At 58.5% G+C, this 24,703-nt stretch overlaps 1 protein-coding gene across 3 annotated transcripts; it reads left to right on the plus strand.

Moving 5' to 3' along the window:
• The first annotated feature begins 5,436 nt into the window (after positions 1-5,436).
• GNAI2 (G protein subunit alpha i2) lies at positions 5,437-24,579 on the plus strand. Of its 3 annotated transcripts, none has more exons than XM_040994514.1 (9): positions 5,511-5,688; positions 18,613-18,655; positions 18,767-18,908; positions 19,103-19,263; positions 21,291-21,419; positions 21,801-21,930; positions 22,014-22,167; positions 22,782-23,012; positions 23,566-24,579. In XM_040994514.1, the coding sequence occupies exons 1-8, from the start codon at positions 5,571-5,573 to the stop codon at positions 22,970-22,972; spliced, it is 1,068 nt and encodes a 355-aa protein (XP_040850448.1). In that variant the 5' UTR covers positions 5,511-5,570; the 3' UTR covers positions 22,973-23,012; positions 23,566-24,579. The 3 variants fall into 3 exon arrangements, with proteins under 3 accessions (XP_040850449.1, XP_040850448.1, XP_040850446.1); XM_040994512.1 differs by having other exon boundaries at positions 22,782-22,993; XM_040994515.1 differs by lacking the exon at positions 18,613-18,655 and having other exon boundaries at positions 5,437-5,688; positions 22,782-22,993.
• Positions 24,580-24,703: the final 124 nt, after the last annotated feature.

The following is a 24,703-nucleotide window of genomic DNA, read 5'->3' on the forward strand; positions in this document are numbered from 1 at the left end:
GTTTTCTGTCTAGCTGACTCTGCTTGCAGCATTTGCTGGGTACAGTACACACCCTTGTGCCCGTGCGTTCTGAGAGCTCAGGGACCAGCGTCCCTGGCAGGACAGTTCCCTTGCTGCCCTCCCACCGCACACACACGCTCCCAGTCACCAGCTAGAGCAAGCCCCTGAGCCCAGGTGGCAAGACGCACCTTGCTGAGCTGCTTGCTGTTGCATCACCTTCATTAGGGCTATTTTTGCTCTTTCATTAAATTAAATTCCAGGAAGCAGCGTTAATGGCAGCCCTAACGAGTCGCGGGAGAGGCTCCCAGTCCCAGCCTCTGGACAGCACAGTGCGGAGGCCTGGGCTGTAATGCCAACAAAGCAGTGACTCAGGGGAAGGTGGTGATGATCTCTCCCAGGCCCTCTGGGGACCCTGGCTGCCCAGGGGAAGTGGCCCTTGGCAGCTAGGTAGGCAGCAGGCACAGAGACAGGTTGGACTGCATGTAGCCTCTTCAAGGAGGAAGAGGTGCAGCTCAGACCAGAGCCCTGAAGCCTTGAGGACTCTGGGTTTCCTGCCAGGGCCTTGGGCAGCCCTTCCTGCTCGTATAAGGAGCACCTTGAGGGCCAGGACTGGGTTGGAGACAGATTGCCCCCTGGGGTCCCCCTGTAGAGGTTACTTCTGTGCAGTGCCTCCTGGTAGTTCCCTACCACCCCAGCACACACACACACTGCTATCCCCTTGTCACTATTCTAACCCGGCATCCTGCTGTTGCCTCCGGTTGCCTCAGGAACCACCAGCTGCTTCTGGCCAGGGACTCTGCACTTGATGCTGCCTCTGCCTGTCACTGTCTTCCTGTTTGTCACCTGACTAGTCTGATCCCATGATTTAAATTCCCCTCTCCAGCAGTGCCCTCTGGCCTGGCCCTCACAGGGCTCTGTACGTCATCCTGTAGCTTCAGCCTGAAACCATGGCTTTCATTTCCCTGTTGACTTTGCTGTGTGCTCCTGAGGGCAGGGTCCACCTGCCTCCCTTGTCCTAGGATTAGCAGCACATTGCCACATCCTAGGCTCCTGGTCAAGACTGCTTCAGCAGTGACCCTGCTCCCAGCCCCTTCTGTACCACACCCCCATGGGTCAGATAGAGAGGGAGGGGGCAAGGGGCTTGCCTTATCTAGAAACTTCTTGGCATGGAGCGTTGGTGCCTGAACTCTGTAAACCAAAGCCAGTTCTCTGCAGAGGGGGCAAGTGGCTCAGAAGGGGGGCACCTTGGGGTCCAGAATCCCCAGGCTTGTGGGGTGGGAGGGGTAAGAGAAGTCTGGAGGAGAGAAGGGAGAAGAGGACAGCATAGCGGACTCTAATCTCAGAACTTGCTGCTGAGCCCAGAAGCAGGAAGGGGGGAAGTGCAGGGGACACAGGAGGAGGAGGAAGAGGGGTGGAGCCTGGCTCCGGGTGGCAAGGAGGGTGCAAGCTCTGCTGAGAGCCACAGGCAGGAGCAGAGTGGAGGCCCTGTCTCCCACAGGTCGGGTGGTGCAGATTCTGGACTCTGAGCATCCCTGGAGGGTCCTGCCTGGTCTTGGGTGAGGGGAGACACGCCTATACACACACACCCTGAAACTGCCTTTGGGGAAGTACTTGCAGCTTCCCCTTCCTGGAGCCTACAGGCTGGGGGTGTTGGGGTGTCAGCCACCCAATGGAACTCCCTCACCTGCTCAGGGCTGCTGCTGCTTGATTGGGCTGCCTGGAGCTGTGGCTTGCGCAGAGCACTGAGGCTAAACGGGCTGTTGGGCCTCATCAGCAGCAGCCACTTCTGCTTGCTAGCCGAAGTGCCACCTTCTTTCCTGCTGGAAGCACCTTTGGGTTTAGCCCCAAGGGGCTGCAGGGCCTCCACCTCAGATGTTCTGGCAGCTCTGGCCGGCTGGGCGGTCACCCTCTGGCCCTGGAATGACCTCTCCTGAGAGGACGGCGTGGCTTCCTGAGTGTGAAGGCACAGTGCGTGCCTCCACACACACACACAAGGCCACAGTTAAGGCTGTTAGAGGGTTGGGAAGCGAGTTGTTTATGCCCTTCCTGGCTCCAGGACAAGGAGCCCCTGGCAGGGTGGATAGACCTGGGTAATCCATTGGTCTAAATTGATAAATATTTGCCTGCAGCCAAATAAGGGCATTGGGGGGTTGGGTGGAAGAGATTCCCCACCAGGGTAGTGGGATGTGCCTGGGGAGGGAAAGCCAGCCCGTGCGACAATGTGAGTCAGAGAGGCCCAGCGTGCAGCCAGGGAGTGAAGGATGCTGGGAGGAGGGATTGAGGAGTAGGAGCGTGGTCAACGAACTGGGGACCGCCAATGGAGGAGTCAAGTGAAAGTTTCTGTTAGATCTTGTGCCATACAACTCGTCCTGTTGAGGGCTCGCTCGCTTTCTCTCTCTGGTCCATATACATTCCAGTTTCACCTGCACTTGCTCCCTTATTCCTGGCTGCATGTTCCCTCCCTTAGAGTCATTTGACTCATAAGAAGATGGAAGTACAGTTTCTGGTATTTGTGAGAAGTGACAGGCAGTCAGGTCCTCACTGCCACCTTTCACCCACCAGCCTTCGCCCCCTTACTGAGTCTGCATCAGCATGAATGAGCTTTGTCCTGCAGACACTGGGGGACCACAACGTGCTTGGGAGCCAGGGAGTAACATGGTGAAGAGTTTGTGTTGATGCGCTCAGAAGCCATGGTCTGGACGATTATAGAGGAGCCATGGGAACCAGGGCGGAGTTTGGAGGGCGAGGATGGGGGGTGACAAGGACAGAGATAGATATGTGTTGGGGGAGGGGAAGTGAAGCCGAGAGTATGCCACGGTGCAGCCAGAGATGTGGCTCTGTGCCGGAGTCCAGCTCCAGCTGAGTTCGGAACTCGCGAAGGGTGCATGGATGAGGCGTAAAGAGGAAAGAAAGAGACGGACCACTAGGACTTCATGATCATAATGGACGATGCATGAAAGCTGTCCGCTTTATTTATACAAAATCAGTCTAATTCTGGCTCAGACTTTTTACATCATGACCAAGTGGGTGTTTCTAAGGATAATTCTGCCATTAGTTTTACCTAGAAACAATAGAAGTTCCTGCTAACATTACCTAGAATTTCCTACTACGATTCTTATCCTACAACTCAATCTTGTACCACAAAGAAAAGGGGAGTCTAAAGAATGAGGAAAGAATGAAGGCCTAAATCTAGATCCCTTGATCAGCATAGGCTCAATGGGCACAGCCAAGACAGTAGGAATGATACAGGGCCCCATTTGCAAGACACTGACCTCCAAGCTCAGGCTGAGCAAAAAGTTAACCTCGCAGTAGCAAATGCCAGGATGGATTAAAATCCTTCCGCAGGGTGGTCCAGTGTCCATGCAAAAGAAGGTGGAGCTGCATTCAGGTGGTTGTAGAGACATCTGCCAGGTGGGCCCTGCCGATCAGCGGGAAATTCCTTGCGGCCCTGCCTGCAATGGAACACTCTTCACCCCCTCATGTCCCCCACATCTACTGCACAGACCCCAACAGCTCTGGCTGGAACGTGCAGTGGCATCAAGGCCAGAGCGAGGGCTGACGGGAGACAGGTAGATCCTGTCATGGATAGTAGGCTGTACTTTCCCTGAGAGATCAGAATGGCGGTTGCCTTGGACCAGCAGTCAGGGGAGAGAAGTCAGCATGATGAGTGGGAAGAGAGGGTTCAGCCTTCCCCCGCCCCACCCCAACCCCTTGCTGCCGCCAAGAGGAGCACGCAGAGGGCTGGCCATAATCTGGAGGAGCCACGAGGAGTTGGGGAAGGTGCAGCCTACGGGGTGGGGGATGCCACTGGGATCTTGACTAAGGAGAGTGCAGGGCTGAGTGAAGTGGCTGAGTGGTGGGAAGGAAGCTGTTGAGAGATGCAGGACCTCGGGCTGGGCCTCCCAGTGGCCCCATCCTGCCCCGCCTCCACAGATTGGGGGTCTGTGGTCCACCCACCTCCCCAGAGCCTGGCCTCCAAGGGCCTGACAGGTTCTCCCTGTTGCCTGGCAACTGAGAGAGCTGTTGGCTGTTGCTAGGAGCAGGCGAGGGAGGCCCGGGCTGCCAGGCTAGCTCTCTTTCGAGGGGCGGGGCTGCCGTTTGTAGCCTGCACGGATAGACTCGGATAGACCGTGAGCTTGGCGTGCATTTTAATGGCATGCTCTGTGGACCAGAGGCACGGTGGGGGGCTGGGCCTGGGGGCCCATGTAGAGGGCCTACAGAGGAGTTTGCTACATGCCTCCCAGATTCTCCCGAGCTACAGGCGGGAGGAAGCTGCAGGGACACCCTGGGAGACTTACAGGCCATTCAGAAGGGGACATGCTCCCACGAGACCTGGAGACAGGAAAGGCTGCGAGCTGGGAGCCAGAAGGCCAGTGTGTGCCTGCTGGCAAGGCAGGGGCCAAACAGGAGGCTCCAGGCCTGGTTTCAGAAATCTGCTGTCTTTGGGCTCGGGTCTTCCAGGACAGGTTTCTGGGTGGCCCTCGGCAAGTGGCAGTCCTCCCATATCCACCCTGTCCCGCCCCAGCCTCCCGAGGTTTGGGCTGAGTGTTCCTCCAGACTTGCGAGGTTAAGACTGGGAACCCTGCTGCCTCCACCATCCCACCTCTGCCCACCCAGAGGTGCCAGGCTGTGAGCACAGTAGGTGACATCAGCCGTGAAAGTGGCAGCCAGGAAGGCGTCTAAGACCACAACCACTTGTGTTTCTGCAAGTCCAGTGTAATTTCTTTCTTTCTTTCTTTCTCTCTCTCCCCTTTTTTCCCTCATGGCCTGGTTGCCTGGTCCTGTGCTGGAGCCCAGGATAGCTACTTTCAGGGTAAACACCAATGTCTCAGATAGACTCAGGGCATGCGGTTTGGAAGTGGCAATCAACTTGTTTTTTGTTTTTGATTTGTTACAACCCAGAGAAAGAAAGGGAGTGGGAGGAACCCGCTTAAGATTGGAAAAAAAAAATCAAAAACCGCTGTTCAGAACGTTCTGCAGATCCCCAAACAAGTTTCTTGGGTACGCTAACCAACAAGCCAGGAAGACACACCTCCGCCCCTTCCCGCCCCACTCGCAAGTAGCCCCGGGGCCGGTTTGTGCTCCGTCGGGCCTCGGGGCACCGGATCCCCACCCTGGGGCTGCGACGTCCGCCCGCCCCGTCGCCCCGCCGCCGACTCCGGACGCTCGGCACCCAATGGGAGCCCGGCCCCGCCTGCGGCCCGCCCAGGGCCCCAGCTCTCCCTTCGACTCCACCGCCACTGCGGTCCCTCCGCTTGGCCCCGCCTCCGGCCGGCCGGGACCCGAAACTCCTCCCTCCGGCCAATCGGCAGCCGCGATTCCCTCGAGGCCCCGCCCCCAGGCCCAGCCCGGCCCAGTCCGGGGCTCCGCTGGCCGAGGCCCCACCCCGGGCCCGCCCCGCCGTCGGTGCGCGGCCGCGGGGAAGGCGCCTCCTGCAGACGCTCGGAACTGCCGCTCCGAGAGCTGCCAGCGGAGAGCCGGCGGCGGGAGCGGAGCGGGTCGGGCGGGGCCGAGCCGGGCCGTGGGCCTTGTGGGGAGGGGGGGTCGCGGCCGGGCCGGCGGACGGCGGGATGGGCTGCACCGTGAGCGCCGAGGACAAGGCGGCGGCCGAACGCTCCAAGATGATCGACAAGAACTTGCGGGAGGATGGCGAGAAGGCGGCGCGGGAGGTGAAGTTGCTGTTGTTGGGTGAGGCCGCGCCCCGCGCTGGGACCCACCCCCTGATTTCCCAGAGGAGGGTTTTATTCTGGACCCTCTCCCACCCCCCAACTTGGGCTTGAACCCTGAATGCCCAACCGGACCAGGACTGAAGAGTAAGGAGCGGGGTGGGGATTCTGGGTGGCTGTAGCCCTCTGAGTGCCCCCCTGCAACTCCATTTGGGTTGGAGGGTTGGGGGCGGGCTCAGCTCCTCTCAGGCCCCGCAGTCCCAAACCCAGGCCTCAGTGCCTTCCACTCTGGCTGCCCACACCCGCTCTTGGCCGACCATCCTTACTAAGCAACCTTACAGACGCTGTGCATCCATCCCAAGACCCCTGCACCTCACTGATTCTCAGCACACCTCTGGCTACACCTGCTCCCCACACCTGTTCCCGGGTTCCTTTTGGGTGGCCACCTCCCTAGGGCCCAGGCCAGTACTCCCTAGTCCTGTATCCTGCCTGTCTGCGCTTCCTCTGACGCTGTGCCGCTGTGCCGCTATGTCTTCCACTTGAGCTCCCAGATGTGAAACTGACTGTTCTGGTGTCCCCTCCGCAGCCATTAGAGAGACCCCTTTCTGCAGGCCCCCTCCCCTGTCTCAGGCTCCTCCCCAACCCTCCCCCTGCACCTGGTGGGCCTGGCTCCAACGAGGAGCCCCCTCCCCTCCCCTCCTGCCTTGGCATTTAGGCAAATCTCCCCCAGGGTGCTGCACTAGTCCCTCTGGGTGTGGGTGGGGGCCAAGTTCAACTTCCTGGGGGAGATTCTACTGCCTGGCCATCTGTTTTCTAGTTGCCAAGGCCTGTCTGGACTGCTGAGGGGGAAGTGTGTGGAGTAGGAGGGAGCGTGGAAGAGGTTAGGGTTGTGGCCGCTTCCAAGGCCTGGGAAGATGGTGGCGGCTGGAGGGGTGGGGGAAGTGGAAGTGGAGAGACAGCCGACATATTGCTGCCCTGCTGGGCAGGCCTAGGTTATAGTCTCCCAGGGTGGGTGGGCCTGTCCAATCTTGGGGACTTTGTAAGGGGGAATGGTGAATAGCTGAACCTGAGCTTGGGAATGGAGGACCAGCTGTGGTGGGCCAGGTTGACCCCGAACCCCTGAGCTGGTGTTCCACAAACATGTGGCCTCTACCCCCACCTTAGGAGCAGGAGTGGTGCCTGGCAGAGGCCTGATCTGGGGGGGAATCCGTGTGAGGGGGGTTCCCCCTTGCAGCAGGATGGATGCGGGCTGGACCGTAAGTGTGTGGGGGTGTGGCCCCTCAGCCGGAGCCAGCCGGGAGTCTCCAGGCTGTGGAAAGCTGGGCTTTTTAAGCTGGGCCCCTGACTTGGGAACCGTGTGCAGGTCTATTATGGGCCATCTGTTGACTGTCTCTGCGGGCCGGCCTCAGGGGCACAGCCCCGGAGGTTTCAAAATGGCATCCATGTTCCGCTGCTGCTGCCGCGGGGAGGAAGAGAAGGGGCGGGAAGGGGCGGCGGCCCAGCCGCCTGGGCTGCCTTGCGTTGGGCGCTTGCCTCTTCCTGTCTGCTGCGAGTGGAGTGCGGCAGCGGCAGTAGCAGCAGCAGCAGCAGCAGCAGCAGCAGCGAGTGGGTGTCGATGTAGCGGAATGCCCATCACTGCTGGACCCGGGGAGGTCACTTCCGGGACTGCCACCTCTCCATGCCCAGCTGGGAGCCTCCAGCCAGCCCTCCCAAGGCTAGGCACAGCTCTTGTGGCTGTGAACACAGGGAACTGGACCCCAGGGTTGGGAACCCAAAGTTCTTGTCCTGTTCCTTGCCCCCACCCCAAAGGGTTTGCTGATCCCAGCAGGCCTGTCCCCCTGGGAATCCAGGACAGCTTGTGGGCCAGGCCAGATGGGAGCGGAACACCCCTCCCCCGCCAGGCTGGCCGCAGCCAGGGTACAGTGTCTGGCTCAGCACTTTGTAGCCTGAGGAGTCTGTCCTAGTGTCCTGTGCCTGCGGCCTCTGCTGCCTCTGTGAAATGGGCTTCCTGGGTTTAGGCCAAAGGAGTGCCAGCTTGGGTTGGAGAGAACTGGAGTTGGTGGAGGACTAGCTGGGTGCAGGGGCTGGGGATGGCAGCTGCAGGACGCAGAGAAGTCAGGATCCGCCTGAACTTGAGGACCCAGTTACTTGTGTCCGCCTGGAAAGGGTCCTGGCCAGAGCTGTCTCTTCCCGTCCTGGTGGAGGTGGTTGTTGGGAGCCCAGCTGTGGCAGGTTCCGAGTTCCGGACACTCGGCTTATGTAGCGGGAGACTGTCCAGGCAACGGGCCTCGGGCTGGGTAATTGCCAGCCTTCTCCCTGCCAGAGCCACGCCTGCCGCCCCACCCTCACTCTGGCTCCCTCTCATCTCTGTTAGCCCTGCCAGGAGGCGGGCACAGTCGCTGTCACCCGGACTGAAGCAGACATAGTACACATTGGCAGGGGAGTTTTTCCTGGCAGCTGTGTGTGTGTGTGCGTGTGCGCGCACGCGCACAGAGGAACTGATACCACTCCTTCTCCAGGAATACCACCCCCCAACACACATTCTTACCCAGTTTAGCGGGACTGACCAGCAAGGCCCTGGCACACAAGGGGAAGGAAGCCAGAATTGCAGGGGCAGATTCCGGTTTAAGATGGGTGCCTGTGGACAGTGTAGAGATGCAGGACAGCAGTATCCTGCTGGGACCTGGCTTCTGTTGAGCTCTACTGCTTTCCTTGCCCAGAGGCAGGTGGAGTATCTCCCGGCTCCTGCCGGGGTGCCTCCCCGTCACAGCAGGGCTGTCTCCCTGGTGGCGGCCACATCAGGACTGTATCCATTTCATTCCTGTGCCCAGCACACAGTCTGGCACTTGTTGAGGGCTTCTGCTCTGTTTGTTGAACCAAGGGAAGTTAAACACCTGAATTTGGTGTGAGGACAGGCAGGTGAAAAAAGTGAGGTGACAGTCGCAGGACTGCCATGTGGCATACAGTGGCAGGTGGCAAGGGCTCAGTGTCAGTTTAGTCAACAGGTAGGGGGGACTCTGAGAGCAGAGCTCAGGGGCAGTTTCCTCCCAGCTCCACCACACGCCACATGGACCCTTCAGAATCAGTCCTGACACTACGGAACACATACTGCCCAGCCTGTAGCCTGGCACAGCAAGGATCTTGTGTTCTGCCTTCTGACTCAGGCTGCCCGCTAGCTGTTGCAGAGCTACCCACAGCTTGAGCTGGCTGGTTCCCGCTGGTGGGGCTGGGCCTGCCCTCAGCCTAGGGCATGGACCTCAGTGATGCTTCTGGACTATTGGGCCCGGCCAGCTGACTGCGCAGAAAGGGCCTGCCCAATCAAGCACCCGGAGGAGCTGTGTGTCTAGCACAGGGCTCCCCCTCCCCTGGTATTGGTGCAAAGGATGAAACTGTTGGATGTGCCCAGGGATGCTGGCTGTCTTGGGGGTGGGCTGACTCACAAGACGTCCTGGGAGTGTTTGCTGGCTTGGGGGAGGAGGGTTCTACATCAGCCCATACAGTTGAGCCCTAACCTGGGAAGAGGACTGCCTGCCTGCAGCCCTGGTCCTTGCAGAGAAAGTGCATCAAAGCATGGAAATGAGTGAGGCTCCTTCTGCCTGCTGCTGCAAGGAAGGGGTCCTCTTAGAGGCTGCCTGGCCCCGGGTGGGGTGGTGACCCTGGGTAACCCCTTTCCCAGAAAGTGGGGAGACACAGCATGCCCCAAGTGGGTGCCAGCTGGAGCAGCGGACTATCCTGGGATCTCAGGCCCAGCCTCTAGGGGCCTGGGTTGGGGGTGTGGCTGAGCTCTGGGTGCCAGGTGGGCTGGTACCCAGGCGGGCCTCCAGTCCTCTCCCCAGCTGGAGCTCATTAGCACTTGAATGGGGGGCGGGGCAGCTGGGGCCTCCCAGTCTCTTCTTCCCACCCCTCCCCCAGGCTTTGTCTTCAAGGAGCAGGGTGGGGACTTAACTCTCACGCTGGGGACCAACTGGAGGGGAAGAGGGGGTAGACCAGGCCGATTCTGACTCCTGCCTGGGCTCTGCCCTTGTCCAGCCATCTTGTGTCATTACTGCTGATGTGGGAAGTGGCACCTCTAGAATCAGAGACCTAGGGTCAGAGGTCTTCCAAGGGCCGGCCACCCCTGAGCTGGGAAGACCAGGTGGATTGGCAGCTATGAGGAGGAACTGATGCAGCAGGACCATCCCAGGCTGGCTGGGAGCAGGGAACCTCAGGAGATCAGAGGGCTGAGCAGGTGGGGGAAGGAGTGACCTTCACTGCAGTGCGCTGGGCTGGGCCTGGGGGCCAGAGGCTGGAAAACAGTGTCCAGCTACCCCCAATGTTTGAGTCAGAGCCCAGACTTTTCAATAGGGGCTGGGCCACCTGTCAGAGGTTGGCCCTGGGCTAGCCTGAGAAGCAGGTGACACTGGAGCCAGGCATGGTGGTGAGATGGCAGGGAAGGTCCTGGGACTCCAGGACTGGCCTGAGGCTGACATGAGCAAGCCCTATTGGTCCTGTCTGCTCAGCTCGTCATCCCATTCCCTGGCTGGCTCTTGGTTTCCTGAAAGGCCCCCATTCACCAGGCAGGAGTAGGGAGGAAAAATCGCATCTACCCCAGCTCTTAGCCACCGCGGGGGGCGGGGGGAGATTGAGAGGCTCTGCCCAGAGGCTGGCTGAGAGTGCCACCCACAGCCCTTGGCGCAGCCTCCTCCAGGTATCTTAGCCTGGAGAGCAAGGGCAGGGCTCAGCTGATGGACCAGGCCCAAGAGCACTGTGTAGAGTGCCCTGGACGGCACATTGGGCCTTCTGTGGTAACCTTGGTTCCGGAGACTACCCACTGCTGCAGGTGCAGGGTGGGGCTCCCCTCTGCTCCGCCCTGCCCAGTTCTTCCGGCCTGGAACTCTTCTCTCTGCCCCTCAAGCTCGTGGCTGCACCAAATGGTTCTGGTGGAATGCCCTGCTAGGGCTGGGGGGACCCTCGCTGGACTGGGCCCTGGTGCCAGCCTTATGAGTGCCCTTGCAGGCCAGGAAGGGAGTAGCAGGCCTGTCTCGGTCAGGGCCTCCTGGTGGACTCCTGTGGCCCTTGTAGGAGAGAAGGTGTCCTTGTGGTTTGGAAGATTCTGGAGGCTCCCAGGCTGCCGCGACAGCCTTAAGCTGTGTGGAGCATGCATGTTGATGGCAGTGCCTGCCTTCTCAGAGAAGCAGAGGAAAAGGAGGAAGCAGCTGGGTCGGGGGAGGAGCTGAAAAGAGGAAGGGGCCAGCGGGCTGCTTCTGAGTGCTAGGACAGGGCTGTGAACCCCAGGACTCTACCAACTTGATGGAGGGGGAGGGGGAGATGAGTTGCTGCCCTGCGGACTGGGGGCCACTCCAGGTAGCTCTGTCCCCTTGTCCTGCCTCAGCAACCACTGGGCCCAGGATCCCAGAGAAGGTGGTGCCTCTGAGAAGAATTCTAGCCCCCCTCCTTTGGCTACAGGAAGTGATGGCTAGGAGAGGGATGCCGAGGGGAGGGCTGCAGGAAGGCCAGTGCTGCTGTTAGATTCCCGAGCGGCCATTGCCCTCCGGAGCCGGAAGGCCGGCAGCAGGCCGAGATGAATGCCTGGAAATGGAGCAGCAGCCCTAGGCTTAGCTCATTCTGGGTTTCCCCTGCCTGGGGAAACAGAGGGGCCCTTGGCCCAGCATAAGGGCCCACCCCCCATGCCCACCCTCTGGGCCTCAATTTTCCCTTTGATACTAACAGTAGCTTCCTCTGATTGAAGCTTGAGGCTTGGTGCAGCTGACCTCTGCATACAGCCTTGTTGACTCCTGTGTGGCTGGTACACATGGGTCCATTTCATCATTGGACAAACAGGCTCAGGACATGACATGATTTAAGTCATTCGTACAAATGCCAAGAGACGACCCAGGGTCACTGAGTAAGTGCCCTGACTGCCGTGACCCCTCAGGGGCTAGCTGGCAGGAATCGGTCAGTCAGTCAGGAGGCTGAGTGGTTCTGTACTTTCATGGGGGCCTCCCTGGGGCCCTGAGTGATGAGGAGTGACAGGTTGGCCTGGAAGGTGGGCCACACTCCGTGCATGAATCATTCCAATGTGAGGGGTCAGCAATCAGCTGTCCTGGGAGGCAACTTTGCCTTGCACTGAGTGCATTGCATGCTGCTGCCCTAACCCTCAGACTTGGGGGGGGGGGAGGTGGGAGGCACTGACACCAGGCTGGAGGAAGCCCAGAGGGCAGCAAAGCCCCAGGGCATAGGGGACTCTGAGACAAGGAGTCATCCCAGTGAGTGGGGTCGAGGTGAGTCCTTGTTGCACTGCCACAAGGAGTGGGGCTTGGTGGCAGCTGTCACTGCGGTATGGGCTGGTGGCAGTGTTGATAGCTGCTGGGAGCACCAGGTCTGAGTTTTGTGGCCTAGAGGCTCCCGAGGGTTCTGTGTGCAGGCCAGTCCCTGGGGCCAAGGGCCAGAGAGCAGTGTGCAGCTTAGAGCAGCTAGAGCAGAAATGTTCATGTTTCTCTGAACCCCGAGCCATGGCGCATACAGAGACGCCCAAAGTCCACTTCTCCCTCACCTGTGCTGTGTGATCCTTTCCTCTCAGTGCTCAGTGCTGGGAGCCATGACCTCCTGATTCAGCCTGGTTTGTGTCCTTGTGGCTTGTGTTAGGCCTTAAGGCAGTTTGGGGGCGGAGTGAGGACCCCCGGGCTGGGGGTGGAGATACTTGGGGTGGGCCTTGGCTTATGGTATTCCCCGAGTGGGTATGTGCTACACCTGTGGACCCTGAGGCCCACATCCCAGGCACCTCACTCCAGGGCCTACAGTGGCCTGGCAGAGAGGTAAGGCTTCTTGTTAGTTACCTCAAGAAGAGGGAGGCACAGCCCTGTCCCAGGCCCAGTCTCCCTGCACAGAAATCTCTGATGGGCAGTGGCTAGCCGAACCCTGCGTCTGAGGCCCATGTGGCCGGGAGGAGATAGGGCACGAGGGAGATGTGGGAGCTGTGACTTTGTTGGGGCATCCGGTGGAAAGCCAGGCCCCACCCAAGATCTCAGTCCGTGTGCAGGACCTGGGCCGAAGCCTCTTCGGAGGGAGTAAGGAGCCACAGAGCTGCACCTGCAGGAAGGAAGAAACGCCAGTGGTGGCCCTTAGAGGGCCTTTGTCTGGTGGGGCCTCCTTCCCCCTCCTCCTGCTCCCATTGTTCTGTGCCTGTGGCTGGGGGCTTCCCAGGGTGGGGTGGTGGGTGAGGGTCTTGGCGCCGCCACCCCCATCCCCCAGCCGTCCCCCAGCTGAGACCACATTTCTCTCAGACAAAACATCTCCAGGCACTGGTTCCCCCTTCGCCTCCGCCCCTGCGTTCCTGGCTGCCGGGCTCCCCCTGGCGGTAGGCAGGTGGTCGCTCCAGGAACCCTGGGGAGGAGCCAACATGAACCCCAATGATGGCTACAGGGCATCTGGAAGTGTGGAACTCTTCAGGGCAGGAGAGCAGGAGGAGGTGGCTGGAAAGCATTTAGGGTGGACCTTCCAAACCCCTCCCGCGCTATGCACCCTGGGGCAGCAGGCCTGAGGTTTGCGGCAGGGTGGGCGGGCCCCGCTCCATGGGTTGGAGCTGGGCACTGCCCAAGTCTGCCCTGTGGTCACAGCCACTGCCTCCCTGGGGCCTGCCACGTCAGCTGGCTGTCTTCCCAGCCCCACGTATGCCAGAGGAGCCCACCAGCGTGGGAGCTGTGTCTGGGGAGGCCCTGCAGCTGGCCCACCCAGCTCTCAGTACACTCAGGCAGCAGGATGGCTAGGCAGGAAGGCAGCCCCACTTATGTAGGAGTGCCAGGTTGTGTGGAAAGGAGGTGATGAACTCGGCAAGAAGCCAGCAGTAGAATGAGTAGCACCAACTCTCTCCCATATGCTAAGTCCCAACAGGGAGCCCCCACTGTTTTGCGCTGGCCTGTGAAACACTGTCCATCACTCTTCATCTGCTGAGTCCAAGAGCCCTCAAAGCTCTTCAAACAAGATGACCCTGGCAGTCCACTCTGTGGGTTGCCATGGCGGTGAGCAGCACGGCACAGCCACGGTGGGCTGCAGGAAATGCCAGGCCTGGGCAGTCTGTTCTTCCTGGGGATAGAGAGAGTAGGCATGACAGCTTAGATCTGAACGCCTGCTTTGTGCCAGGTAGTGTGGGAACTTTGCATTTAGTCTTCTTTCTCAGCAGGAAAAACAAGAAACTAATGCTTTTCATTTCACAGCAAGGGAACTAATGCTTCCACAGCTCTCATGAGGGATCAGGTTGAATGTCAGGACCGTGATGTGGGGGCTGGCTCAGCTTTTGGGAGGAGCTTGGAAAGCAGGAGAGGAGCTGGCTGGCCTCTCGGGGCTGGGCCACCTCTGCTGAAGAGGAGCTAAGACCACAGAAGAGGGTGGTATTCATAGCCTCCCTATGGGTCAGAGCCCTCACCAGGCAAAGGTGCACAGTAACTAGTGCCTGAGTGCTGGGGGCTGGAAATGGTCCTGAGTGACCATGTTGTAGGCTGGTGCCAGGCAGCAGGAGCCTGCTGGCCACATTCTGGCAGCTGGGGTGATGCCCCCTCCCTCCCCTCCCCTTCTCCCTAGGGGCTCAGCACTCCTCCATTGTGATTACTGCCCAACTGCCAAGGGTGAGAAGCTGGGGCCAAGCGGGACTGGCACAATCACCCCAGGGGAGCTCTGTGGAGCCCTCTGATCTTAGCCTGCTTGGCGGGGGGTGACATCTGTCCTCTTTGTTGGCTGAGCCTCCACACCCAGCAACTTTGCTGAGGTCTGGAGTCAGCTGGCAGAGGTGTCCGCTGTCGGCAGGGTACAAGCCACGGAAGCGTGTCTGCCAAGAGACACCCGTTGGGCCTGATGAGCAAGGAGGCTGAGCTGGAGTAGTGATGGATGAGGTCACTGCCCCTAGCTCTGGGTACTTTTAGGACCCCTTATAGGATGGCCTCTGCAGGGCCTCGCAGCCCTGCTGCTTGCTTCTCTGTGTCTCTGCTCCTGGGCTCTGCCCTACACTGTCCCAGTACCCTCCTCCCCTTCTCCGCTTCCTGCCTGGCTCCAGCACCACGCCTTGTCCTGCCACTCACTACTTCCCGCCTGAGTCACGCTACTGCTGGAAGGACAAAGGGACCTGCCAGCTGCAGTCCGGGGATGCAGGCTCCCTGGCCTGGTTCCACCCACCTGTCAGATGCTCCTTGCAGTGACCCCTGCTGGTGACTGGGAGCTTCTCCCTAACTCTGGAGACTGAAGGGAAGGAAGCCGGGCGGGACAGGAGAGTGGATCTCAGCTGGCTGTGGTAGGGAGCAAGTGTCCTGGCTTACAGACCAGGCTGTGCAAGCACCGCCCACCTTGGTGTCTCTTAACTCTGCTAGGAAAAGCAGATGCAAAGCAATGTCTGCCTTATGCCCCATTCAATGTCAACATTCTCCTGGGCTCAAGTCCCCATTATTAGGTGGGGTCACAAGACAGGCATCCAAGGGCCAGACACTCCCTCCTCTCCCAGGGGCTGGTCAAGTGGGGAAATGAATGCCTCAGGTGACCAGGTGGGTTTTGAGGGGACTCCAAAATCCCAGTGTCACCCAGTGTCATACAAGAGGGGGGCATGCTTCACACAATCTCAAGTCTCCTGTGCCCTAGCCAGCTGCCCACGCTGTCATACCCAGCTGGGGACAGCATGATCTTTTGCCCCCTGACTTCAGATGGTGATCTGCACTCTACCAGCAGGCCACTGCTGCCCTCCCTGCCCTAATGCGTGGTGTGGGGCCTTGGGGGACCAGTACCAAGGAGTTGACCAACGAGCACCCACTGAACTGTAACCTGTGCCCAAGGGAGTACAGTGGGCCCCAGCCGCTGCCCAGCATCTGCTCATTTTTTTAATTGTTAGTTTTATTTGTTTGTTTGTTTGTTTTGGAGTCTGCTCATTGGAAACACCCCGGGCCTTGCTTTTACTCTGGGCCCTCAGGGTGGGGTGGGGGTGGAGGCAGCTGCTGGGATGTAGACATTTCCACCCCTCATCAGCCATGGTGAGGCCACAGGCATGCCTCAGTTTGCCCTGGTGAAACGTGGGCCTGAGGTTGAGGAGCTGAAGGCAGGCAGGGCCTTGGTGCTGCTTCAGAGATGGGGCCGGTCAGCGTGGAAGGGCAAGAGGGTGCAGAACCCAGGGAGGGTGTGTCACAAGGCTCTGGGCAAGGGTAGGGAAGGGGGACAGCTGTGGGTGGTGGAGGTGTGGGATGGAGGAGCAGGCCTGTGGTTATTCTCCCAGTTTCCTGCCTTGTCAGAAGGGGTTGAGCACAGAAGCCCCTCCAGCACTGCTGCGAGGCCTGACGGGCTCTGGAGGGGGTCTGGGGGAGCTGGGGGGTGGGGAGGAGCATATGGCAGAGTTGCTTGCCACGTGACCCTTGTTACTGTCGTTGCCCGTGTGATCACACTGCTGTGATGGTCTGTCTGTGAGTGCCTCCTCATCCTTCGAGGCAGTTTTGGCCAGCTCCCAATTTGAGCTCCTCACAGACCCCACCACTTGCCCCCCAGGGGCCACTCCAAGGGATAGGCCCACCATAGTGCCTAGGAGAATACAGACACTGAATGGGGCATTCACAGTCACCCAGCAAGGAGCCCAGCAGGGAGCACAGTGTGGAGGGGGCAGGAAGGATGGGGGTGCCCATGCCAGTTCACAGCAGGAGGTCCCGCCTCCAGTGCCCAGGCTCCCCAGCCTGGTTTTCACCCATCTCTGCTCGGACTTCCTGGGAACTGCTGCTTCCTGAGTTGTGCCCTTCCAGAGCTGGCTCTGGGTGCCTGAGGTGGGATCTGGGAATTGGCTTTTTAAAATGCCTTCCCAGGGCATCGTCCTGTGAAGTCTACACCACATTGTTTATTTAAAAATTTATTTGCTGATTCACTCCTTAAAATGCCTGTGGTATTGCCAGGACCGGGCTAGAATGCAGCCAGGAACTCCATCCAGGTTTTTCACACAGGTAGCAGGAAGCAGCCACGTCAGCCGTCACCTGCTGCCTTCTTGCCTTCGCAGGAAGCTACAGTTGTGAGCAAAGCTGGCACTCAAACCCAGGGACTCTGACATGGGATACAGGGGTCCCAGGAGATGCCTTCCCTGGCGTGACAAGAACCCACACTAGCCTTGACTTTGAAGGATTCTGGATTTTGTGTCATGTCTAAAAACGTCCTTCTTAATAGAAGACTGAAAAAGATCATGAAATTGTTATCTTAAAATTTATCTTAAAGCCTTGTTTTTTTGAAATGTGTTCCTCCACACTTTTCAAATATATTTTAAAAATTATTATTATTTTATCTTAACAGGTTTATTCCAGTGGCGCAGGAATGGGGCAAAGGTGGCAGAGAGAAAAGTTAAAAATTATTTTTTTAAAAAAGTAGATCTTGGGGTCTGGCATGATAGCGTAGTGATTTAAGCCCTTGCCTTGAACGCTCTGGAATCCCATATGGTTGCCGATTCTAATCCCAGCATCCCCGCTTCCTATCCAGCTCCCTGCCTGTGGCCTGGGAAAGCAGTTGAGGACAGCCCAAAGCCTTGGGATCCTGCACCTGGGTGGGAGACCTGGAAGAAGCTCCTGGCTCCTGGCTTCCGATTGGCTCAGCTCCAGCCGTTGCGGCCACTTGGGGAGTGAGCATCAGAAGGAAGATCTTCCTCTCTGTGTCTCCTCTTCTCTGTATATCTGCCTTTATAATAGAAATAAATAAATCTTAAAAAACAAACCAAAAAAAAGGTAGATCTTAGGCCCAGCATGGTAGTCTAGTGGCTAAAGTCCTTGCCTTGCAAGCGCCGGGGAAATCCCATATGGGCACCGGTTTATATCCCAGCAGCTCCACTTCCCATCCAGCTCCCTGCCTGTGGCCTGGGAAAGCAGTAGGGGATGGCCCAAAGCCTTGGGACCATACAGCCATGTCGGAAACCCGGAAGAAGCTCCTGGCTCCTGGGTTCAGATCAACTCAGCCCTGGCCATTGGGGCCATTTGGGGTGTGAATTATTGGATGGAAGATCTTTCTCTGTCTCTCCTTCTCTGTAAAATCTGACTTTTTGATAAAAATAAATAAATCTAAAAAAAAAAAAAAGATCTTTCACCTATTAGATCACTATTCAGATATCCACAAAAATTGTGGCTGGGCCAGGCCAAAGTCAGGAGCTGGGAACTCAGTCCAAGTGTCCCATGTGGGCGGCAGGGTTCCAGTTACTTGAACCGTCATTTGCTCCCTGTTAGGATGCACATGAGCAGGAAGACGGAATGGGGAGACAGAGCCGGAACTAGAATGCCTGCATTGTAACAATGGGATGCAGGTGTCCCGGGTGACATCTTGACTGTGCCCAATGCCCGTTCCCTGAGCCACATTGTGAGAAGGGCAGGGTGGGTCAGGGATCACTGCAGCAGGACTCGCATGTCGTGCTAAAGCCTGGCGGTGTGACATACCCAGACCTTTCCCCGTCTCGGTGTCCTCATCTGTAAGACCACTCTGTGGGCCTGCTGGGGCATACACACAAAGGGTTGCCAGGCAGGGGGAAAGTTTAAACCTGTGTAGTGGGGGTATACACATAGGAAGCTGTGGGACTCTGCATCTCCCAGGTTCCAGTGTCCTGTCTGGGACAAACCCAATCCAGGGAGCAGAGGCAGGAGTGTGACATCGTGCCACAGCCTAGGCCCTCAGGCAGCCAAGGCTTGGTGTGGGGAGAGGTGGTGCACCTGAGGGACTGTGGTGGTGTGCAGCAGCCACACAGGAAGATGGAGCTGCCCTTAAGGCTCCAACGGGGACCCCTGAACCTAACCAGGGCAGTGGGGAGCCACAGTGGCCAATGGAGCCTTTAAGAGGTGAGGCCTCTAGGGAGTCTGCTTGGTTCAGGTGTGAGAGCACCATTTCACTTCCCTCTGCAGGCCCAGAGCATCTGCTAGGGACAGCAGGTGCCACCCCCAGGGCTGCAGGCCACCAGCCTCTTGCTGAAAGCCTGTACTCTCTGTTGCAGGTGCTGGTGAATCTGGGAAGAGCACCATTGTGAAGCAGATGAAGTAAGTTTGGGGGGGTGGGCAGGCAGGCCCCAGCCACAGATCCCAGTGGGGCCGGTCCCCCTTCCAGAAGCAAGTCCCTGTAGGCCGTAACACCTGACCTCTGGCCCTCAGGATCATCCATGAAGATGGCTACTCGGAAGAGGAATGTCGGCAGTACCGGGCAGTGGTCTACAGCAACACCATCCAGTCCATCATGGCTATTGTCAAAGCCATGAGCAACTTGCAAATTGACTTTACCGACTCCTCCCGCAATGTATGAGCACTCTCCCCTTGCTCCCCCACCTCCCTCCCAACTCCCAAAAACCTGTAGAGTCAATCTTATCCTGAAGAACACAAAACTGTCCCAACCTGGGCCCTGTTCCCATTCCAGAGGTCTCCCTGCCTCCGACAGGCAGGGTGGGTGGGGGCCACCACTTTCCTTGGCTGACCATCCACTGCTGTGTCCAGGACGATGCCAGGCAGCTGTTTGCACTGTCGGCCGCCGCCGAGGAGCAGGGCGTGCTCCCTGAGGACCTGTCGGGTGTCATCCGGAGGCTTTGGGCTGACCAAGGAGTGCAGGCCTGCTTTGGCCGCTCACGGGAGTACCAACTCAACGACTCGGCCGCCTAGTGAGTGCCCCCAGCAAGGTGTCTCTGGTCTCTGTCCACAGAGCTGACCCCTGTTAGCCAGGGGAAAGTTGGGGGAAGTGCAGAGCGATGTCCAAAGGCCAGGAGGAGTGACAGGTGGCACTTTCGCAGTAGCTCTCTTCCTGTCCAGTTGTATCTTAGGAGTCTTAACATCTGCTGCCATCGGCTGAAGACAAGTCCCTAAGCAGTGACAATTTAGAGTGTCAGCTGGGGGATTTCCCCATGCAGAACTGGTGCTCTGGGCAAGAGTTAAAAGAGGGAGTTAGGGAAAGGGGCTCCTGGCAGGGGCACGGCATGTGCAGGCTCCTAGAACTGTGCCTGAGACACAGGATGCCCAAGCTGGCACTGCCAAGGAGGTGCCGGAGCCCTGGCCCTCAGTATCAGGCTCACTGGCCACAGGCCGAGGCCAGGACTCAGCTGGAGACTCTCAGGGAATCCCAAGAGTCCCCAAGGCGCAACAAGCCCAGACTCAAGCTCCAAACTTTCCTGCAGTGCCAGCAGGTGCCAGGACTGGCAGGGGGTGCCGAGGACCCTACAGGGAATAGGACACACGGGCTGGCAGACAACACGCCAGCTTCAGATGGTGCCCGCAGAGAGGCTGTTATTGCACCTGATCCCTGCTGCTTGCCACACGGCAGCCAGCCCCTCATCTCTGCTCCCTGCCACACGGCAGCCAGCCCCTCTGGAGCAGTCTTGGGCACCTGCGGCTGTGCGTTCCCCAGCCTATCCAGAGAGGGCTACGCTCTAGAGAAAGGCCATGGGAGGAGGGTCTCTGCTCCAGTTCCCCAGACAGCTTCCCTTTACCCTGCACAGGGACTGCAGGGTCACAGCCAAGCACTAAGGTAGTCCTAGGGGTGAACCCGTCAAATATTGTGATTTTGGTGCCCACTGAGCTGCTGGGGTTAGGGACAGAGCCTCCTCCAGGCTACTTCGTACTTCTCTGTCACCCCGTTTCTCCTTTCCGAGATGGTAAACACCTGCCATGTGCCCAGCACCATTTCGGCAATAGGGTTTGGCTGTGAACATGGTCCTGCTCTCCCAGGCAGGACTGTGCCTGGACAGGATTTGTATGTGTGTGTGCGTGGGGCGGCGGGGGGGGAGTGCACATTAGGCAACCCCCGGCCCTCTTCCAGTCATCCTCCTAAACTACAGTAGGCAGGGGTCCCAGGGCTGAGTTTCTCTGCTGGGGAGAAAGGAGAAGCTGGCATGAAACCCACCTTGAGGCCCACAGGCAGGGGGTTCTCTCAGTAGGGAGCAGGCTGTGGTATGCAGGTCATGGCACAAACGTCATGGTCCCCCCATGGTCCTTCCTGTTTTTCTGTTCTGTCCCTATGTCTCTGAGATCATTTCCCTCTGGCCTGGTTTGGCCTGGCTGCTGATGGAAGCCAAGGGCTGACCCCAGTAGCTCTGGCCCAGCAAGCTGTCGGGACAGGGCAGCAGTGGAGGACCCAGGCGGTGGAGCACTGCAGCAACCCTGGAAATGGCCAGTGGGGCTCGTCCCAGGATCCTGCCTGAGCAACACTGATGCTAATTAAGGGAGCCACTAATGAGGAGCCCTTGGGGCCCCGCCAAGCAGGTGTCTGCCCGCCCCCCTAGGGTGCCTGTTTTATTGGGTGCTGGGCAAAGAGCCTGCTGGGCCAGGCAGGCCCCAGCTTGTCCAGCCCCACATCGAGGGACTGCATCAGGCTGCCATAATTGCTCCTATTAGCATCCTGAATCCCTCGCAGAGGGATCGTTCTGCCCCTCCTCCCTTGCCTGGAGCTGGCACCTCCCTGGGTCCCAACCGAAGCAGGGCCTGGCTCAGACCATAACTATTGTGGCCTGGAGCCACACCTCCCTCCTATCACAATCTACTGAGGGCTCTTAGTCCCAAGTTTTTCCAGAGCTAAAGAAGCAAGGGTTTTGCCTGAGAGATGGGGATATAGGCAGGAGGGGGCTCTCCCAACTGGTCTGGGATCAGGTGAGGAGGCCCCAGATAGGTGCTGACTCCTCCCTCCCCCAACTCCCAGCTACCTGAATGACCTAGAGCGCATCGCCCAGAGCGACTACATCCCCACGCAGCAGGATGTGCTGAGGACCCGCGTGAAGACCACGGGTATCGTGGAGACGCATTTCACCTTCAAGGACCTGCACTTCAAGTAAGCAGGCCTGTGGGCAGAGTGGAGGAGCAGGACGGGCTATGCAAGGGAAGGGACTGGTGCAGGACTGTGCCACGCCACTCTGAGGTCTCCCAAGGCTGTGCTCTGGGAATGCACACCCTAGCACCTCGCAGTGACATCAGGGGCCAGGAACCATGCCATCTCTTGCCAGCAGCTCACAGCTCTGCTCACCCCACACTGTGGGTCTGCACCCTGCCCCACTGACCCGGCTCCCCCACCCTACTGCTTCTCTGGCCCAGAACCCAGAGGTGCAGTAAGCAAGTGGGTGAGGTGGATTCCATCAAGGCAGCTCTGCCATCAGTCTGCCAGCCTGTGGAATGGGCTCCCTTCCCTGGTACTCAGGCAATCCTGTGTCCACAGGATGTTTGATGTGGGTGGCCAGCGGTCAGAGCGGAAGAAGTGGATCCATTGCTTCGAGGGCGTCACAGCCATCATCTTCTGCGTAGCCTTGAGTGCCTACGACTTGGTTTTGGCTGAGGACGAGGAGATGGTAAGAAGCAGCTGGGTGGGAGTCCAGGGGGCGGCTGGGGAGGGGCCCAATGGCTGGCACTGACCTCGCTACCCTGTCCCTAGAACCGCATGCATGAGAGCATGAAGTTGTTCGACAGCATCTGCAACAACAAGTGGTTCACGGACACGTCCATCATCCTCTTCCTCAACAAGAAGGACCTGTTTGAAGAGAAGATCACCCACAGCCACCTAACTATCTGCTTCCCCGAGTACACAGGTGTGGGGGCTCGGGAGGAGCCAGTGATGACCGTGGACGCCCCCCACTGGACAGAAGGGCAACCAGCACGCTTACATAGTTGCTCACATAAATTGCACTTTTTTTTTTTTAATATTATTTATTTGAAAGTCAGACTTACAGACTTACACTGGCCACAGCAGCCAGTGCATGGCCACGCCAGATCCACAAGCTAGGCGTTTCTTCAGGGTCTCCCACAAAGCTGTCAGGGGCCTAAATAGTCCACCTTCTGCAGATTTCCCCAGCCCATTAGCAAGAAGCTGGATTGGAACTGGAGCAGCTGGGATGTGAACCCAGTGCCCTATATGGGTTCATGCCAGGTGGTGGCTTCACCTGCTATACCCCAACCCCACCCCCTATGGGGCGGGCACTTCTTAACCTTAACACATGCCTGTGGCTCCCCTCACAGAGTTAGGTGCCTCTCCCCATACACACGGGTGTGCAGGAGCACTTACACACTCATCCTGTGCATACACTTGCATATGTTCTTCGCTTATTCATGCATACTCATGGAACCCTGCCAGCTGTGTAGGATGAGGCCCGCCTGCCACCCATACCCACATCCACACACACGTCTTCATTTTTGTCTTCCACAGGGGCCAACAAATACGATGAGGCATCCAGCTACATCCAGAGTAAGTTTGAGGACCTGAATAAACGCAAAGACACCAAGGAGATCTACACGCATTTCACGTGCGCTACCGACACCAAGAACGTGCAGTTCGTGTTTGACGCCGTCACCGACGTCATCATCAAGAACAACCTGAAGGACTGCGGCCTCTTCTGAGGGACAGGGCCTGACAAGATGGTGAGCCACTGGGGGCAAGGCGAGGAGCAGGCAGGGACTGGAGAAGGCGGTGGAAACCAGAGATGGGGGGAGGAAGGGATAGTAGGGGACCAGTGGACAAGAGGGGAGCTCAGAAGACTAATGAGGCCAAGTGGCAGAGATGCAGGGCCTTGGGGGTAGGGTGTTCCAGTACCCAGAGGTCCAGCCAGAGGCCATGGGCTTGCCCTGGGATGGAAACGGAACTATCCCAGTGTTCCTTGGGGAACACAGAGCTCCTCACGCACCCCAACTGGCCAACTGGCCTGGCCCAAAGGAAACTGGAGTCGGGTGGGGCTCAGCCGCCACGTTTACCCCAAGCTGGCGGGTCCTGGGTTTAGACTGGCCTCACTGGCTCTGGTGGAGGTGGGGATGGCACCACCAGGGCCCAAGGTTGCCCTCCCTCATGTAACCCAGCAACGAAACTGGTCCCTAGGTAGCAGCTGTGTCCCTGGTAACAAGTGGGTAGCAGAAAGGGGCACTGTCTAGGGAGGCGAGAAGAGAAGTGAGCACACTGGCTGCCTGCTGACCCCTGCCTACCTGTCCCTGACCTCCAGGGCCACCATCAACTCTGTTCCTCCCCAACCCCGAGGAAGATGGGGACAAGAAGACCACACTCCCCGCCTGTCCCCTACCCTGCCCCTCGGCCGCTTCCCCCTTCTTCCTTCTCTCTTCTGGGCTCCCCAGCCCCTCCCTCAGACCCAGGCTTGCGGGGAGGGGCTGTCACAGGCCTCCCTGGTTGAAGCCTGCCCCTGTCTGAGCTTTCGGCAGTGATCACAGTACTCTCTTCCTGGGCATCTGTTCTGGGTTTTTAACCGTTGTCTTGTTATGGGACTGGGGGGAGCACATACCGAGTCCCCCAAAGCCTGTGTCTGGAGCGGCACCTACTCCTCCAGCCTGGACCCCTGGCTCCACCCGACAGCAGCCCCTGATCCTGCCCAAGTCCAAATGTTTACAGGGAGCCTCCTGCCCTCCCATCCGTCCCCTCCACACAACCCACCCCGCCACCCGGAGGCCCCAAAGGCAAAAAGCACAAGCGGGAGACGCCACCATTCCTGGAGACCATGGTCCACCTGCTCGTACTCATAGCTTTTTTTTAAAAAAAAAGAAAAAAAAAGAAAAAGAAAGTAAAGAAAAAAGAGAAAACTTTTTAGAGGAAAATCTATTTAAAACTGTCCGATCCTGACCAGCACCCACCCACGTCCCTCTGGTGACGCTGTGCCTTGAGTGTGTCTGCCTGTTTACACCTGTCCCCCAGCCTGCCACCCTCTGAACCGGCAGCACCCCTGCCCTGCCCTGCCCTCCACTCAATCAGGTCCCAAGGGCTGTTCCAGACAACTGCCAAGGTCACTGAGGGCCCCGCCCCAGCGGCCCTGGGCCCAGGCTCCATTAACCTCCATGTAGCTCCTTAGCGCTAACCTAGGACCTCCGCTGCCTGCTGAGGGGCCCCTCCCCGCCCCTTGTGCCCTCGCCCCAGGCCCCGGGTCCTTCAGCATTGAACACTTCCTTGCTTTTTTCACGTTTTATGGAATTGTTCACTTGGTTTGAAATAATAAAATGTAGAAAGAAAATCAAGAGTTGTGAGGTATTCTTTCTTATCCACGGGCACAGGCCCAGGCCACGGGATACACCAGGGTGAAGTGACCAGGCCCTCGGTGCTTGCCTTGCGTGTGGCTGGACCCAGGGCTGGGCTCT

This window comes from Ochotona curzoniae, unplaced genomic scaffold (genome assembly GCF_017591425.1).
Source record: "Ochotona curzoniae isolate NIBS_2020 unplaced genomic scaffold, NIBS_Ocur_1.0 contig_908, whole genome shotgun sequence".
NCBI lineage: Eukaryota > Metazoa > Chordata > Mammalia > Lagomorpha > Ochotonidae > Ochotona > Ochotona curzoniae.